Source organism: Abramis brama, assembly GCF_963993115.1.
Source record: "Abramis brama genome assembly, chromosome: 8".
NCBI classification, from domain to species: domain Eukaryota; kingdom Metazoa; phylum Chordata; class Actinopteri; order Cypriniformes; family Leuciscidae; genus Abramis; species Abramis brama.
The window spans coordinates 39,958,051-39,974,704 of record NC_139970.1 but is presented as its reverse complement, the minus strand read 5'-3'; the positions used below and the strand labels follow the sequence as shown (position 1 = coordinate 39,974,704).

The window sequence follows — 16,654 nt, the reverse complement described above, 5'->3', positions numbered from 1 at the left end:
GTCTGCCCACATCCCATGCCGGTGACGCTGGTTTGAACCTCAGAGAAGTGCGAGTAGATCCAGAGGGGTTACACTGGTGCCGTGACCCGGATGGGAGTGAGGTATATTTAAAATCATTAAAAACACAGATCTTGTATTGACAATGTAAGAGTCCAGCACTTTGTAAAGCCTCCTCCAGCACATCCCAAAGACTTTCAATGAATTTAAGGTCTGGACTCAAAGGTGCCGATTCATGTGTGAAAATGATTCTTCATGCTCCCTCCCAACCATTCTTTCACAATTTGAGCCTGATGAATCTTGATATTGTTATCCTGGAATATGGACATGATGTGTCTTCCTACATGGTTGTTTAAGAAATAAAAAGCTACACACTCCATCAATTAGGGTTAGAATAACTGTTGCCAAACATATAACATGATACATAATAATCACGGCAATAATGATTTTCAATTGAGTTTTCATGGACCTTCTGTTTGTATTGGTTAGTCACACGTGTTTCTTTGGTTAGATTCCCGGCACTAATCTGTCTCCTTGGTTACCGTCATTATGAGTTCATGTGTATCAGATGTGTATTGTCATTACGTTACCTCGTTTGCATTTAGTACTCAAGTTTCCTGGTCACCGGTAGGCTATGTTAAGTTGTGTTGTGCTAATGCCTGTCTGCCTACTCTTGGATTAGCCTACCTGTTATTAAACCAGGTTTGGAACTATATTTTTCTGTCTTTGTCTTCCTTCTAGCACATGCATGTGACACCAATTATAGACTCTTAAGCATTTGCCTATTTAAATCCAAACATTTGGGGGCTGGGCTAGGCTGAGAATGGTATATGCGTATATAGGCATATTTACTCATATTCCCCCAAACATGAATATATATGAATGTAATAATTGCAAATGACTTAATGCAAAGTTATTTTAAATTAAGTGCTAGAATTCTGTTTAGATTTACCTTAAGGTCAGCAAAGTGATCAAGTACAATGAGATGAGCTTAAATTAGGTGACTTTGTGAAATTTAAAACAGCGTGAATCTGGTCCGGCCCTTTTTGACAAAGACCCCTTTCTGCTGTGTTCAGGACAGGAAGAAACATGTCTCTCTGTGAAGGATAAGGCAAGGAATGCAAGATGAGATGTAAAGTGGTTGTATTACATCGGAATGTTATATAAGTTCAGCATTTAAAATATGGTAAGCACAAGATAACCCATATAGGGGTAAAAATCTCAAATTAGGTATTTTTAATATCTCAGCAATCAAAATATTGTGTGCAATCAAACGTCAGAGATTTCAACATTTGAACTCAAACATTTTTCATCTATTTCATCCAAGTCCAATTTATTTTATGTTGAAAGATCAAGTTTCTTTGTAAACTGTGATAACCTGTAAATAGGGAGACATCCCACCCCCACTTCATTCCAGAAAGTAAAAACATGGAATGGAAAAGAGTGTCCTTCTCAGATTACAGTGTGTGTAAATGGCAACAAAAAGAAAGTGGTGAAAATTCTTGCCTGAGAACTCAAGACTATAATCAGTTTCATCAAAAATCCTCAGAAGCTGATACATATTTATGCTACTTTCCAATAAAAAATAAAGATCTCTGCAGTGTCACCCATGAATGTTAATTCAAATGAATAGGATTTTAATGGGAATAGATAGAACAAGATATTAATTCTTAATAATTCTTATTATCTAATAGTTCACCCAACTATTTTGTCATTGTTTACTCACCCTCATGTTATTCCAAACCCACATGCTGGCATTTTTCCAAACAACACAGAAAGGGAACTTTGAAGAATCTAGTTATCTTCTGTAACACTCATATAAGGGCGTTTCTTCAACTAGGGGCACTTTTAGGCTTGTGAAGTTGAATAAAAAAAACTTGTTCAAAAGTCACATAACACAGTCTCATAAGATTAAATAATTTGTCTAGTTTTAAGGTCTGTAAGAGGATAAACTTAGATTACAAGAGAAATTGTTAATATTTTACATTTTTTCCGACCTGCAATGAACAAATGTCATTTCCACCACATCTCTATATACAGCTGTTATTTAAAAACAGAATAACTTATGCCACTCAAGAATTGTCTAAGATCATTTTTGTAACTAGTTTTATCAGTTTTTCCACAATGTACAATAATTATACATTTGTCAATGAGATAAATTAACTGCCCTAAGGACCAAATGGTGAACTGTACACCTGTCACACTCTGAAATTTAATATTGGTTTGGGCAAGAGCTTATTAGAAAATAAATAACTTGAATTTTTATATTAAGTAGAGCATAATCTTGTAAATTGTGGATACATTTTTAATGTGTGATGAGAACTTTTTAAATGTTTTTAAAAAATGTGTGTGGTGATGGAAATGACAGGGTGGTGGTGGAAATGACAATGAATTAACGTGAATGTAGAGAAACAGTAATATTTAGAGAAATATTTATTTTAAAAACTCTTAAACTCATCACACTCAGTAAACTCAATTCACAAAGTCAATCTACTCTTGCAATCTATATCAATTTTACTTTGTAATCATAAATGTCATTTCCACCACATGCTGTCATTTCCACCACAGAGGGCAGTGTGGTGGAAATTACATTTCTGTAGTTTTTTGTGAAAAAATGGAAGATAGCTTCACTGATCAGCTTTGAATTAATACTCAGCATTTCATGCATGCAAAATACTCTTATTTAACTTAATTTTTTTTACTTTTTAAAAACACCCTTGAAGGTACAGCATGTTTGGAAATGACGTAGAATAAATATATTAACTGATCAAGCAATATTTACCTTGATTTTTCTTATTTTGTTCTTGATGAAAATTTAAAATTGCCTCCATGTCCAACATGTGCTCTGATGTCTCTGAACATTTCCATAGAAACCACCTAAACAATCTTTCACACAAACTTTTTAAAGGGACATTACAGTGTTGTGGTGGAAATGACACCAATTCTGTGCGACAGCTATATTTTGTATAAAAAGTAATATTGATGGTGGTCTCACATTAAATACTATAATGTATTTTAATTATTTTACTAGCGCTTAATTTAGGTATATTAATAGTTACCAGATAAGTCATACTTTTAAACTGTATTTTCATTGTTGAAGTTAAAAAGTCTGGGTGTGCGACAAGGAGAAAACAGTGATTTTGACACCTATAAGGAGGTTGAAAAGTATGAAAAAATCATAATAGAAAGGTAGTAAAAAGTTTTTAAGGAGGTTTTATTGTTAGTTTGAAAAAGAAATAGGATTTTGTCCAAAATTGTATGTATTTTTAAAAATATGACCAAAGTAGCCTACATAAAAGTGCCCATAGTCTAAGAATCACCCATAAATAAAGGTTCCAAAAGGAGGTTTGTATACGATGCCATAGAATAACCATTTTGGTTCTGCAGAGAACCTTTCAGTAAACAGATCTTAAAATAACCTTTTTTTCTTATTGTGAAGAACAGTCTTATAATCCGAAGAACCTTTTCCACTTTAGAGAAGCTTTTGTGCAGTGGAAAGATTCTAAAGTTGTTAAAGTTCCTTCATGAACCACCGATAGCAATAAAGAACCTTTATTTTTAAGAGTGAATGACACAAAACATTATCTAAACATCAAACTCACTCAAATTTCAGGCAAGACAAATTTAGCCTTACAATAACATAACGACCTTAGCCTACTAGATAATCACAACACTGTCCTAAATTTTCATCATGAGGTATAAAAGATCGAATTTTAGACACATATTGAGGCAAAATACATAATTCTTCAGTATTTTTTTTTTGTAACTGGACAGTATACGGTACAGCCTAGGCTATTTGTATCAACAGGCCTTTCACACTCAAAACTTGGAAATATCAGAGAATGGCCCCAAACAGCGTGATTTCAATAAACTAATAAATGTAAATGTTATAATATAAAATGAAATATCTGAAGTATTTTAGAAAGAACGAATAAATAGTAGAAATTCTTCTTATTTAAATTCAGGATATGATTAGCACAAACGAACAGGCAGTGACGCGGGCAGCTCGCGGGTCTTTCGAGTCAATGCGGAAGCGGCCAGAGGTCTAGGAGCAGGAAAACCAAAACGATTGTAGTAGGATTGTAGAACAGCAATATTTACTCTTATATTTTTAATTCCACATAGCCATTAAACAGTCATTTAAATCATCATGATTTTGTTGGAAATCAACAATCGGATCATAGAGGAGACTCTCACCCTCAAATTCGACAGCGCGAGCAACGGGTAAGAGGAAGATCTTCCTGTCTGAGTCAGAACTCACATCAAACATCGCGCATCTGATGCATGCATGCGTTGACAAGAGACATATTTTCTTTTGCACGGATAAAATAACATAACGCATGCATTCGTGTTCGATTGATTCTGTTCTATGAAGTAATCTGTTGATTGTCCATGGTCGAGTAATGAAGTATCCTGTATGGGGTGTGTCCAGCTGTTCAGGTCACATAGAAAACAATTATTTATGTGTGAGTGAGAGTGGATCAGTGTGTCAAGTGATTGCTAAAACAAATATCGTGAGTGATTCTGACCATTTCATACATATTCATACAGATTTCAATAAATGTTTAGTCCCAGTGAAGACTGGAGACACTTCCTGTTCATAGCGTCCATGTAAATCAGTCGAATACATGTCGCTGCAAGAACAAGCAACTATCAGACCCGTCCATGCAGGATTGCAGTTCCTCGGGAACTTCTCTCCCCTTCGTTTCATTCTTCTCCAATATGTGTGACTTTGCGCGTGCTTGCGCTCGTGTTGGAACGGCCACGCGCCTGCTGTGACTCATCATCAAAGGATATAAATATAACGTAGTTATGATTTGCTTCCGCTTTGTGTTTATAAAAAAAAGAAAAAGGAAAAAAAAGGTGATTTTACTTGTAATAAAAGCAAATGAAATGGCACGTTATTGATTTTAAAGGAATAGTTCACCAAAACATAACAATTCTGTCATTGTTTACATTATTACTGGGGTACTTTAAGGTACAGTTCACCCAAAAATGATAATTCTGTCATCATTTATTCACTTTCAAGTTGTTCCTAACCTGCTGAACACAAAAGAAGATATTTTGAAGAATGTTGGAAACTAAACATTTGATGGACCCCATTCACTTACATAGTATTTTTTTCCCATATTATGGAAGTCAGTGGGGTCCATCGGGTGTTTGGTTATCCATATTTTTCACAATAGCTTCTTTTTTGTTCAACAGAAGAACGAAATTCATACAGGTTTGGAACAACTTGAAGGGCGAGTGAGTGATGACAGAATTTTTTATTTTTGGGTGAACTGTACCTTTAATTCTGATTGGTCAATCACAACATTCAGGTATAATAATATTTCTTGATAATGACCGCTGTTCATGACCACACCGTATAAATAACTTATATTAGCATTGTACAAACTAATACAATTATTTCAACAGTGAATATTTAATGTCCATGTATTTATTTGTTAATGTACTATTTGCATAATAATGGATGACTGTCTATTATTTTTATTTTTGTTTCTTTGCATTTCATGTGGAAAAAACTATCAATTGGATGAACTGTTCTTTTAAATATTAAATCATTCATGTTCCTGCTCAGCCTTAATGAGGCTGAATATCTTGATAATAGCGTCAAGATTGTTGTCCCGAATTTAAAGTGACAGTACCTTGATTTTCCTATCTTAGTGCCTACACGGCCTATAGATTGTCATTCATTTCCAGATAAGAGACTCTCAAAATGTTTTTTTTCTTTCTTTCAGGAACAAGCCTGAAGCAGTAGAAGTTACATTTGCAGGTAAGGTTGAAATATGAATGACCTCAGCAGTGGAAGTCTTTCTGTTGTTAATAGTGTTTCTATTATCCAAACTGTGTTATTACTAGGGGTGCAACGATACCCTCATGTTAAGATTAGATACATATCACGATACAGAACTCACAATACGATATTATTGCGATACTCCAAGACATATGATAAAAGGTTAACAAAAAATGTACTGTTGATTAAAATGCTAAATTTTATATTACATTGTGGGTGTAAAAATGAATAGGCTTGTACTTGGTGCTGAAAACCCAATGCACAGGACAATAGAGACACCAGAATACAAATATTCATAATTCTGAAGCTGAAAATACAAAATTATTTTAGACGAACATGCTTGCACTCTGTCACTGTCTAGATATATTTAAAATAATGATAGGCCACTTTTTACTGGTGACATTTGGCATTATCAGGACTCACAAATATTCCCCCATTGCATTATTATAAATTATATATGGTAGTTTAATGTAGTGTGACATTAAAACTCTGAAAACTTTAATTGTTTCACATTTTGGGTGAACTATACACAATATATATTGTCACTATCCACGATACATATTGTTGCATTTTTGTATTGCAATATATTGTGACACGATATATTGTTACACCCCTAGTTATTACTATGCATGTATTTAACTGATAAAATATGTACACTGATAAAAGCAAAATGAATGATTGGAATGGAATGGGACCTGATTATATTTTTGCTACAGACTTCGATGGTGTGCTTTACCACATCTCCAACCCCAATGGAGACAAAACTAAACTAATGGTCAGCATCTCTCTCAAGTTCTACAAGGAGCTTCAGGAGCACGGCGCCGACGAGGTACGAGCAAATCACCAAACATGTCAAGAATTTCAATTGGAATTTCAGTGATCCTAAAAATTGGCTTTATCTTTTTATGCAAAAAATGACACTACCATTTGGGGACGTTATGCTTTTTTTTTTTTTTTTTTTTTTTTTTTCAAAATCAAAAATACAGTTAAAACAGAAATATTCAGAAATTTTATTACAATTTAATAGAACTGTTTTCTATTTGAATATATTTTAAAATGTAATTTATTCCTGTGATCAAAGCTGAATTTTCAGCATCATTGCTCCAGGCTTCAGTGTCACATGATCCTTCAGAAATCATTCTAATGTGATGATTTGCTGCTCAAGCAACATTTCTTACTAAACAGTTTTGCTTCTTAATACTTTTGTGCAAACCATGATACTTTTTTCAGGATTCTTTGATGAATGGAAAGTTCAAAAGATCAGAATTCATTTGAAATTTAAATCTTTTGTAACATTCTAAATGTCTTTATTGTCACTTTTGGCCAATTTAATTAATGCGCCCCAGCTGAATAAAAGTATAAATTTATTTTTTAAAAATCTTACTGTCCTCAAACTTTTGTATTTTAATTACTTGTTCCTTTTGAGTTTGAGTGAAATATGACCTGGTTTATTATTTTTGTGAGTTTTACAACATTATGTTCAATGCAGTTTTTCACAATAACATCATCATCTTAGCTTACTGAGCAAATGGACTAGTAGGTTGCAAGATTGCAACTTTCATAGATTATATATTGTAATTCTTGTCTGTTACAAAAGTACAGTTCAGGTTTCCTATGGACAATTATGCAATGTGAAGTTGCCGACAAGTTGCCTTTTGTGTCATTCTTTCATATGGTTCTTGTCCTGTGATTTTTACATGGCTCAGTCCAGGGTGATCACACTTAAGCACCATGTAAGGTTTTAAATGACTTGTGGTTTCACTAAGAAACAGGAAGTGTCTATGACTCACTTTGGATGGAGGAAGTCACATGTTGTAAAAAAGAAACATTGGTTCCTTGTCCTTTTAAGCCAGTGTTCTGTTTATTTGCTGTTTCAAATTTTGAATTGATTCATTATTTGCTGGCATCTTTCAAGATCATTGCAGTTGCATCGGCAGGATTTTGAATCAGTGCATTGAGAAAAAAATGAATGAATTGTTTTTAGGGAAGGGTTATCATGAATCTTTAGGGTTCTTGGAGTTGAGGTTGATGGGTAGCCTTTTCCCTGCCAATGCAAATAAATATTCAAAGTATGTTCCAGCTCCATTCAGGACTGCCAATGTAAATCAAACGAATTACCAATGCAAAATAGAGGAACCAGTCGAATGGTCCTCAGCTTCCTGTCTGCTCTTGCCATCCACACAGATACAATCTCTGAGACCAAAATGAATTCAAATGAGTTTTTTTCCCCCTGACAACTGTTTTATTTGTTGAAAATATCTTGTCTATATACTGACATTCAGGCTAAAACAGATGACAAAAGATAAAATACAGGGAACTCAAAGCATGTTAAAAATGCCAGGAATGAAACAAGCCAGTGCCTGTCATTTCATACGTGGTTAGTTGACATGAAATAGTTTTTTGGATATTGATGTGCCCTGAAATGTGACATTCTATACTTTATTTAAAAATGCATTTTATTCATACCTTTATAATTGTTACACATGCATGTCAGTGCTGTTCAATGACAGATTTAAAATAAAATAAACAATTATTTCAATTAAATTATTGTACTATGTTTTAGTTCGATTATGTTTTTTAGTTAATATTTTGTATTTTTAGGGAATTGTATGGTACTACATTATATTTATGCAGTAGTTATAATCCAATTTATTCACTTTTTGAGCATGGACCTTAAAATTAATTATTTCATATTTCTGTAATGCTTTGGAGCACAGACTTAAGTTTGGTCTCTTTTTAATTTAAAGATGACACTTGGCAGATTATTGCTGAAGTGAAAAAAAGTGTAAAAAAGGGAACTTGAAAAAAATTATAACATGTTACATTTATTGTTATGAAAAATGCACAAAAATAACATTTTAAATTTTTATATGAAATATTCCAAAATACATTTTACTCTAAAACTGTTGGAAAATCAAATCCATAAATCTAAACAAGCTGTGTTCCAAATTTATGGTTGATATCTCAAAAAAATAGCTTTCAGAAAGAATTTGTATTGGTGCAGTACCAAACATTTCCACTAGATGAAATTCATCTTCCCACAAAATAATACAATACAACAATACAAGTGTGACCATTTAACCTTTTTTGAATCATGTCCATGTTTTTTTAGTTTACACAGCATGTACTAAAACCTTTACCAAGTTTCGTACCATTCTGATGAAGTAAAAAAAAAAAAAAACGTAACATTTTTCGGTCAAAAATGACCAGGCCGCACCAGAGGGTTTAGCCAAAAAGTGGAAAATAGTAACCAGCAGTTGTAGGGCCTAAGATATACACTTTCACTTGTACATTCATACAAAATTTAATCTAAAATCATGATGTTCACTTTAAAAAAAACTTTGTTGCAGTTGTTATTATTCTTATAGAATAATTCAGTGTTTTTGTCCTTTTTTAAATTAGACATTGACTTGAGATTTTAATTTTTGAATACTTTTTTTTTTTTTGTATTTGTTTTGTTTCAGTTGCTGAAGCGCGTTTATGGCAATTTCCTCGTGGCACCAGAAGATGGTAAGCTAAACGTTAAGAATTTATTACTGTAAGAATTACAGTAGAGATTTTGGTTTGACTGTTTGTTGCTGTTCCTCTCCGAAGGGTACAATATTTCACTGCTCTTTGACCTGGAGGCACTTCCGCCTAACAAAGAGGAGGTGATCCACCAGGCGGGCATTCTCAAGAGGAACTGCTTTGCTTCTGTCTTCGAGAAGTACTTTAATTTCCAGGAGGAGGGTCGTGAGGGAGAGAAGAGGGCTGTTGTCCATTACAGGGATGACGAGTCTATGTAAGATACTTGATCTTTCTTCATTAGTCCTGCAACTGACAAATGATTGACAACAACAAATCGAGTCTTTATTTGTCTGATTAATTGAATAAAATTTTATTATTTTGCATTTAATTGACAAGACATATTATCATTTTGCAATTTTTAGGCCATAAGGGGCTAGAATTTTACAGTTTCTGTAGATCTTTTCACCATATTAATTACTTCAGATAAACATATAGGTATATGTATATATGACACCCCTAGCACACAGTTCATAATCCAGCTCACATCTCACCTGTGTTTGTGTTTTCCAGGTATATTGAGGCTAAGAAAGACCGAGTAACTGTTGTGTTCAGCACAGTGTTCAAGGATGACGACGATGTCATCATCGGGAAAGTGTTCATGCAGGTTCGCTCATTTTGTCTCATTTCTTTGGAATAGTTGGTTCTCAGGTTCAATCTCGACCATTTCTGTTTTGACTCGCCATTCAATCATTTTTGTATGCTTACAGTGTTGAAACGCATGTCCTCTGGGTGTTTTGCAATCCAGTCATTTTGTGTCACGGTTTCCTATTTAAACCACTAAAGGACGTCATCAACCAACGCTGTCATTCCTGTATTTATTTACAGAATGAAATGCTATCATTTATTCTGACTTCAAAACTCATGACTCAACATTTTAAGTCATTGTATAGCACTGTAACATATGTACAGTCATCCCAAAAAGAATTTTGACAAATAAGCCACAATCAAAAATATTTGCTTTATATAAAAAGCACTCATTTCAATCAAAACATTTCACAAAATGAAGTTTACATGTAATGCAGTGAGCTTTTTAAGTGTCCAGAAGTGCCCAAATATGTTTTGGGGCTACATAATACACCTATAAAAATGTATTATATTTGCTGATGTCTAAAAAGGATCAAGATCAATTTAGAAGCAACACTGCATAAGATTCAGACTTGTTTTCATAGACTGTGTCTTTAAAACAAGTGTTTTGTCTTAGTGAACCAGCAGTTAAAAACAAGTGAAGTTTTAATATTTTATGCAGCGTGGGTTATCTTGTTTTAAGGGTTTTTGGATATTTTAACTGGAAAGTAATGCTGGGTACACACCAAAAGATTTTTTACATCTTATAAGATTTTCAAAATGTGATAGACCACAAACATGAGGACAAAAAATCCTAGATTTAAGCGTTTTGCTCCTATAGTGTGTGTGCCATGATGTGACAAAGACAGCACACCACACACAAACAGATTTTCAACCAGAGTCTCGACTGTGAACACAGGAAATCTCGCAAGACTTCAGAATAAGCATGGCGGAAGAAATTGCGATGATAGTGTTTGGAATGATTTTCACAGAAAATTCAAGTGAAAAAAACCATTGTACCCACCATTATATATAATCTTTTATACAGAAATATATTCATTCTTTATTGTCTTTATTTATTCTTTATTGGATTTATTGTCTCTTTAGAAAAAGTTATTTAATGCCTCTATAGAACCTCACTGAACCCAGCTTCCTGCAAGTGTGTGTGTGTGTGTGAGAATGACCGTGTCTTCCATCATCTCGCTTTCTGATTGGATATTGTTTTGTTTCACGTGATAATCTCCAGAACGTGCGCGCGTTTGTCCTCGGAGTTCCCCCCACACATCAGGATTTCTGATCGTAAATATTAAACATGTTGAATATTTACGATTCGCGATCGGGGCGGCTCCGACGTTCTTCCGAGCAGGTTCGGACACTCTTAACACACCTCACACCAAGGGAAAATCTGATAAGATAATATGTTGAACCATCAAGATAATCGGGACATAGCTAGGATTGTCGGAAGGGCGGAAATCGGCCCAAAATCAGCCCGATTATCTTTTGGTGTGTACCTAGCATAAGAGTTAAGTACCAAGAAAATGATTTTCTTCAGTGTATACACTTTCATATTTGGGAGTCAGATTTTTTTAAACTTTTTTTTTTTAAAGAATTCTCTTATGCATAGTAAGCCTGCATTTGTTGGATCAAAAATACAGTAAAAACTAATTTTTAAAAATATCATTACAATTTAAAATAATTGTTTTCCATTTTGTATATATCGTATGATGTAATTTATTTTTGCTGGAAAGTACAATAGTGGGCAAAAGTGATGTCTGGCCTTAGGGAAATTGACATCTTCACCCTTGATTCAAATATTATTAAAGATTTTGTAATCGTCGTATTGCATAGTTGTGCTTGAAGTCAATTGTTATATTTGTGATAACGCAATGAAATTGTGTAGACATAATTTCTGGCCAGGCTGTCATACAAAGAAATTATTAACGCATGCAAAAACAAGAGATAACCAACAAAATATTAATAATTGGTTGTTGTTATGTATTATGTATGCTTTTTTTTTTCTGTGTGCTTTTTGTTTTTCTATGCTTTTTTTGCATAGTAAAATAAAACCTGTAGATGTAGTTTGTCTTTTTTGCCAAATAATTTTCAGATAAGTACCATAACCAAGTTTAGTGTTTTGTTCTTCCCTCATATTTTAAATAATCCCAAAATATAAAGTATTTTCCTCATAATTTGATTTAATCGAACTTGTAGAGTCATAAAAAAACAAATATCCCCTCCGGACATCGCTTTTGGCCACTTTTATACAATGAATGACAATGTAATAATGTCTATGTTTGGGATAATCCATGAATTAAATACTTTACAAATGAAAGGCACTTCTAATGTAATTTGACTGTTTTCACAAAATCACCACAATAATGATGTGGAAACCCCCACCAGGACGGCTGCTGTGTTTGTTACAGTGGTGTTTTGACAGACCGATGACTGTTTGTGTGTGACTTCTCTGTGTTCAGGAGTTTAAGGAGGGCAGGAGGGCCAGTCACACGGCTCCTCAGGTGCTGTTCAGTCACAGAGAGCCTCCTCTCGAGCTGAAGGACACTGACGCCACTGTGGGAGACAACATCGGCTACATCACTTTTGGTTTGTACCACGAGGTCACGTACACACAAACATGAATTTAGTGTCGAGAATGGTTATTTTTACTCACAAATGGCGCTAAGACAGTGTTCATTTTGGACCCTGGTTAAACACTGTTATCAACCACATCTGCTAGTTGGAACAAAGTTAAATATAGACTCTTGTCAGGTTTACTTGGTGATGACTTGCATGTTAATACGTGGCCAGAACAAATCGCTTCTGCTTACCTGCGGCAGGTGCACTGTGTATTTGCATTTGGTTCAAGAGAGCAAACGCCCAGCTTCTCTTCATGGCGGTTACACAAACCTCTTAATGATTAAAAAAAACACCCCACCCTTTTATCAAAGCCAACAACGTTTACCAGCGCTACTCTACTTCAGTTTTTCATGCAGCCAAGGAAGTATTTGGAGACATGCAATGTTTACTAAGTGCTTATTTATTTAGTTTCTTGTTTGTCCATTTTACTCTGGTAGCTTGCAGCAGTAACTGAAACTACTGTACTTTTAGTGTTAACCTATGCAAACCTCATATTACAGATTATTGTATTCTGGGAAAATTACTTTTAGTTACTCAGATTGACGTTATACCTTTAGGATTACACATCTGTTTTCAAGTTTCATTGATTTTAAATGACCTCTTAAGTATTTAATTGGGTTTTCTCCCCTTTTTCCAGTTGAAATGTCTAACAATTCTTTAAACAGGATCAATTTACTTAAGCAACACTAAAGATTTTCAGACTTGTTTTCACAGTGTCTAATGTGAGTGTATTTTGTCTTACTGATCTGGCAGATTTTTTTATTTATTTTAAGTATAAACAAGTTAAGAAGAAGTGAAAGAATCTGTCAGTGCGGTAAGGCAAAAATACTCTCGTGATAAAGACACAACCTATGAAAATGTTGCTTAAGTAAATGTATCTTGTTTTAAGGATTTTGATCATTTTTTTTTTTTTTTTTGCAGTAATACATAAATAAAATACTTGTATATTTTTTTAAATAATAAATATGTATTTTATATTGGTAACACTTTATTTTAAGTTGATGTAGTTACACGTTACTACATGTACTTACTATAGTAATAACAGTGAATTATGCATAATTACAAGTAACTAACCCTAACCGTAACTCTATAGTAAGTACATGTAGTTAATTAATATTACTCAGTACTTACTCACCTTAAAATAAAGTGTAACTTTTTTTTGCAGTATTTTTATTCATAGTATGTATTTGTTACCCAAATATCACATTTACACTAAATGTCATATTCTATTTTAAATATAAATCCTAAAATTATTTGAAATGATTTTCAACCAGTGCTGTTCCCCCGACACACCAACGCAAGTACCAGAGACAACACCATCAACCTCATCCACACCTTCCGGGACTATCTGCACTACCACATAAAGTGCTCCAAGGTGAGACCCTCCTCAGAAACGCCTCAGTCGACCCAACAGCGACTTATTGGCCCTGTTTACACCTAGTATTGAGATGCGTTTTGGTTGATCGGATCACAAGTAGACAAGAGAGACACATTCCTGTTTGCACCTGGTGTTTTAATCCGTCTCTTTTGTCCACTTTGTCCTGATTTCTTTGAGGGGAGGGTTGATGGGTGGGTAAATATATGGGTTTTTTCAGATCTTTCGATCTAATGGACGGAATAATCTTGCCCAATTTACATATGAGCAAAAAAACATACGGAGAGCATCAGTTTTCGTTTCTGCTCTGACAGCCGCAAGACCAGCCGAACACTGTGAGTGTGTGTTAGAAATCAGGAATGGTGAGAGAACATTGTGCTTGGTACATTTTTCATCTTCAAACCAAACTTGGGTCTCCAGCCGACAAAGTTTAAATCCCGTCTGGCTAGCGCTCTTCCCATAATGTTCACGCATTAGGCCAGTAGGCGGAGAGTAGACTGTCTTTTTTGTCTTTTTTACACTACGAAAGTAATCCGGTCGAAAGCGTTTTCGACTACCTCTGGAAGTGGTTGAAAGTGGACAAGCTCTAAATGTTTTAGACCCCATTTACACCTGTATTTAGAGTCGTCCACTTGTGATCCGATCGACCGAAACGCATCTTAATACAAGGTGTAAACACGGCCTTTGTGTTTATGAGGGTTTGAGCAACGCCCTTGAGTTTGTAAAAAGCTTTGTAATGGGCTTCTTAGTTTGCATACTTGCCATTCAACCATTCAGCCCTTTGTTTGGTCAGATGAAACAAATATGCTGGGGGCTTTTGCCAGTGTGAAGAAAAATGCCATGAAGTTAATGAATAATCGGTGTGTTTTCTCCTGTGTTAGGCCTACATCCACACTCGTATGAGGGCCAAGACCTCAGAGTTCCTCAAGGTACTCAACCGAGCTCGCCCAGACGCTGAGAAGAAAGAGATGAAAACTATTTCGTAAGTGCTGTTTTCACAATTTCTCACACTTCACATGAAAAACCGCACATCAAATAAATATCTTTCTCATGGGCTTTTTTCCATTTGTGCTGATGTTGGTGCTTATCTCTGGGTTTTATCCAATACCAGAGGCACATACTTGCAAAAGATTAATTTGTGATAGTGTGTGTTTAACTGGCTCTGACTCTTCGTCTTTATTAATTACACAGAGGTGTTGCACCATTTGCTGACTCTTAGAGGTTGATCTAATCAGAGCAGATTAGTGTGTACTTTTTAAACACACTGGTGTTTGTTTGAGCTTGTTTAAACTGAAACTTGGCCAAATGTTACAAATTCTTTTAACTTTGCAACTACATGTCAACCAACTCTCATTAGAGCATTAGTTTCTACAAAGTTACTTATGGTCAGTAGAATGTCTTTTGGGAAGCATCAAAATAAAGTGTTAGCAGATATTAAGCAATCAGTTTACTAATACTCTTTTGACTGGTAGTTGACGTGGTTGCAAAGTTACTTGTAGTTAGTAGAATGTCTCGAAATAAAGTGTAATTTTTATATTAGGATGCCTATTTTGTTTAAAATGTGTATGCACTTCTACATTTCTTTTGTATTATGTGTCTGTAGTAAATGTTTCCAATATTGGGCCAGATTTACTAGCATCTTGCACCAGCGCAAGGTTAGGAGTTAAAAAACCACTGTCGGGATTTACTAAAGATTAAATTAGCGCTGAAAAGCCGTGGAAAGGGTTATTTTTGCAGCTGACCTTATTGCATATGCATTTGTAGGAGTTTCCCTTTCAGATGCAACATTTATGGGAGGAGAGTATTTAAATGAATCACGCACGTATTTGTGCCATTATTTACCACCCCAAAAAAGTGTCTTAAACCAGACGCTAATTTGCGCTGCTCTTGGTAGATTGCATTGGTCATTATGGAAATGATCCGGCTGCTTCTGTGTTATTTAATTTGTTGTTTATTTTGTCAGTAGATCACACGCAGAACTTTCCACTCCCATCGGTGCTTTTATGGGATTGCACACTTGCGCAAATTTGACTTGTTTAGTAAATCAGACCCATTGAGTATAAAATTATGATTTGCCTCAGGCTAGAGTGATATCACATTTATTCCCGTTTTGACCTGGGAACATGAATCTAACCCACACATGATCTGTTCAGGGGCAAGACCTTCTCTCGTTAAGGACATGATGTGCAATCACGAGACCAGCATCCGTGGACTCCATTATACACCTCTGGCCAGTGATGTCGATCCTCCACGTGGAATTTGCAACAGGGAGACAAATAAATTCCTCGCTTTGCATTTATAGGATAAATGTTATTTGTATGTTGGATAAACAGATTTTTTGATACACTCTTATGTTTCACTGTGTAGCGCTGTTGACTGACAGTGTTTTATTGACATAGTCATTGCAGTATTTTCCTTTTCCTCTTTACTTCGTTTCGCCAAATGCATCAATATTGGACATCATGAAATGGTCATGAATAAACCAGTCTTCTATACAAGAGATTCTTTGTCTGTTCTTTGGGGTGAAATCATTTAAAAGTTTGGGTTTTTTATGCTTTAGAGTCTCTATGCTCAAAAATACAGTAAAATCAGTAATATTGTTAAATATTATTACAATTCAAAACAACTGTTTTCTATTTGAATATATTTTGAAATGAAATTTATTCCTGTGATGTTTTTCAGCATCATTATTCCAGTCTTCAGTGTCACATGATCCTTCA

At 34.7% G+C, this 16,654-nt stretch overlaps 1 protein-coding gene across 1 annotated transcript; it reads left to right on the top strand.

Annotated features, from left to right (window-relative positions):
* The first annotated feature begins 3,991 nt into the window (after positions 1–3,991).
* On the top strand, positions 3,992–16,432 carry arpc2 (actin related protein 2/3 complex, subunit 2). Its single transcript, XM_084123189.1, has 10 exons — positions 3,992–4,221; positions 5,739–5,773; positions 6,511–6,623; positions 9,259–9,304; positions 9,389–9,575; positions 9,872–9,965; positions 12,400–12,526; positions 13,834–13,934; positions 14,816–14,916; positions 16,088–16,432. The coding sequence occupies exons 1-10, from the start codon at positions 4,148–4,150 to the stop codon at positions 16,107–16,109; spliced, it is 900 nt and encodes a 299-aa protein (XP_083979315.1). The 5' UTR covers positions 3,992–4,147; the 3' UTR covers positions 16,110–16,432.
* Positions 16,433–16,654: the final 222 nt, after the last annotated feature.

What these genes read in the sequence shown, in the direction of transcription:
- arpc2 (XM_084123189.1), top strand. Translation starts at nt 4,148, where the DNA reads ATGATTTTGTTGGAAATCAACAATCGGATCATAGAGGAGACTCTCACC. An exon ending in CATCGGCTACATCACTTTTG is followed by an intron (nt 12,527 to 13,833) that starts GTTTGTACCACG and finishes ATTTTCAACCAG; the next exon opens with TGCTGTTCCCCCGACACACC. An exon ending in AAAGAGATGAAAACTATTTC is followed by an intron (nt 14,917 to 16,087) that starts GTAAGTGCTGTT and finishes TGATCTGTTCAG; the next exon opens with GGGCAAGACCTTCTCTCGTT.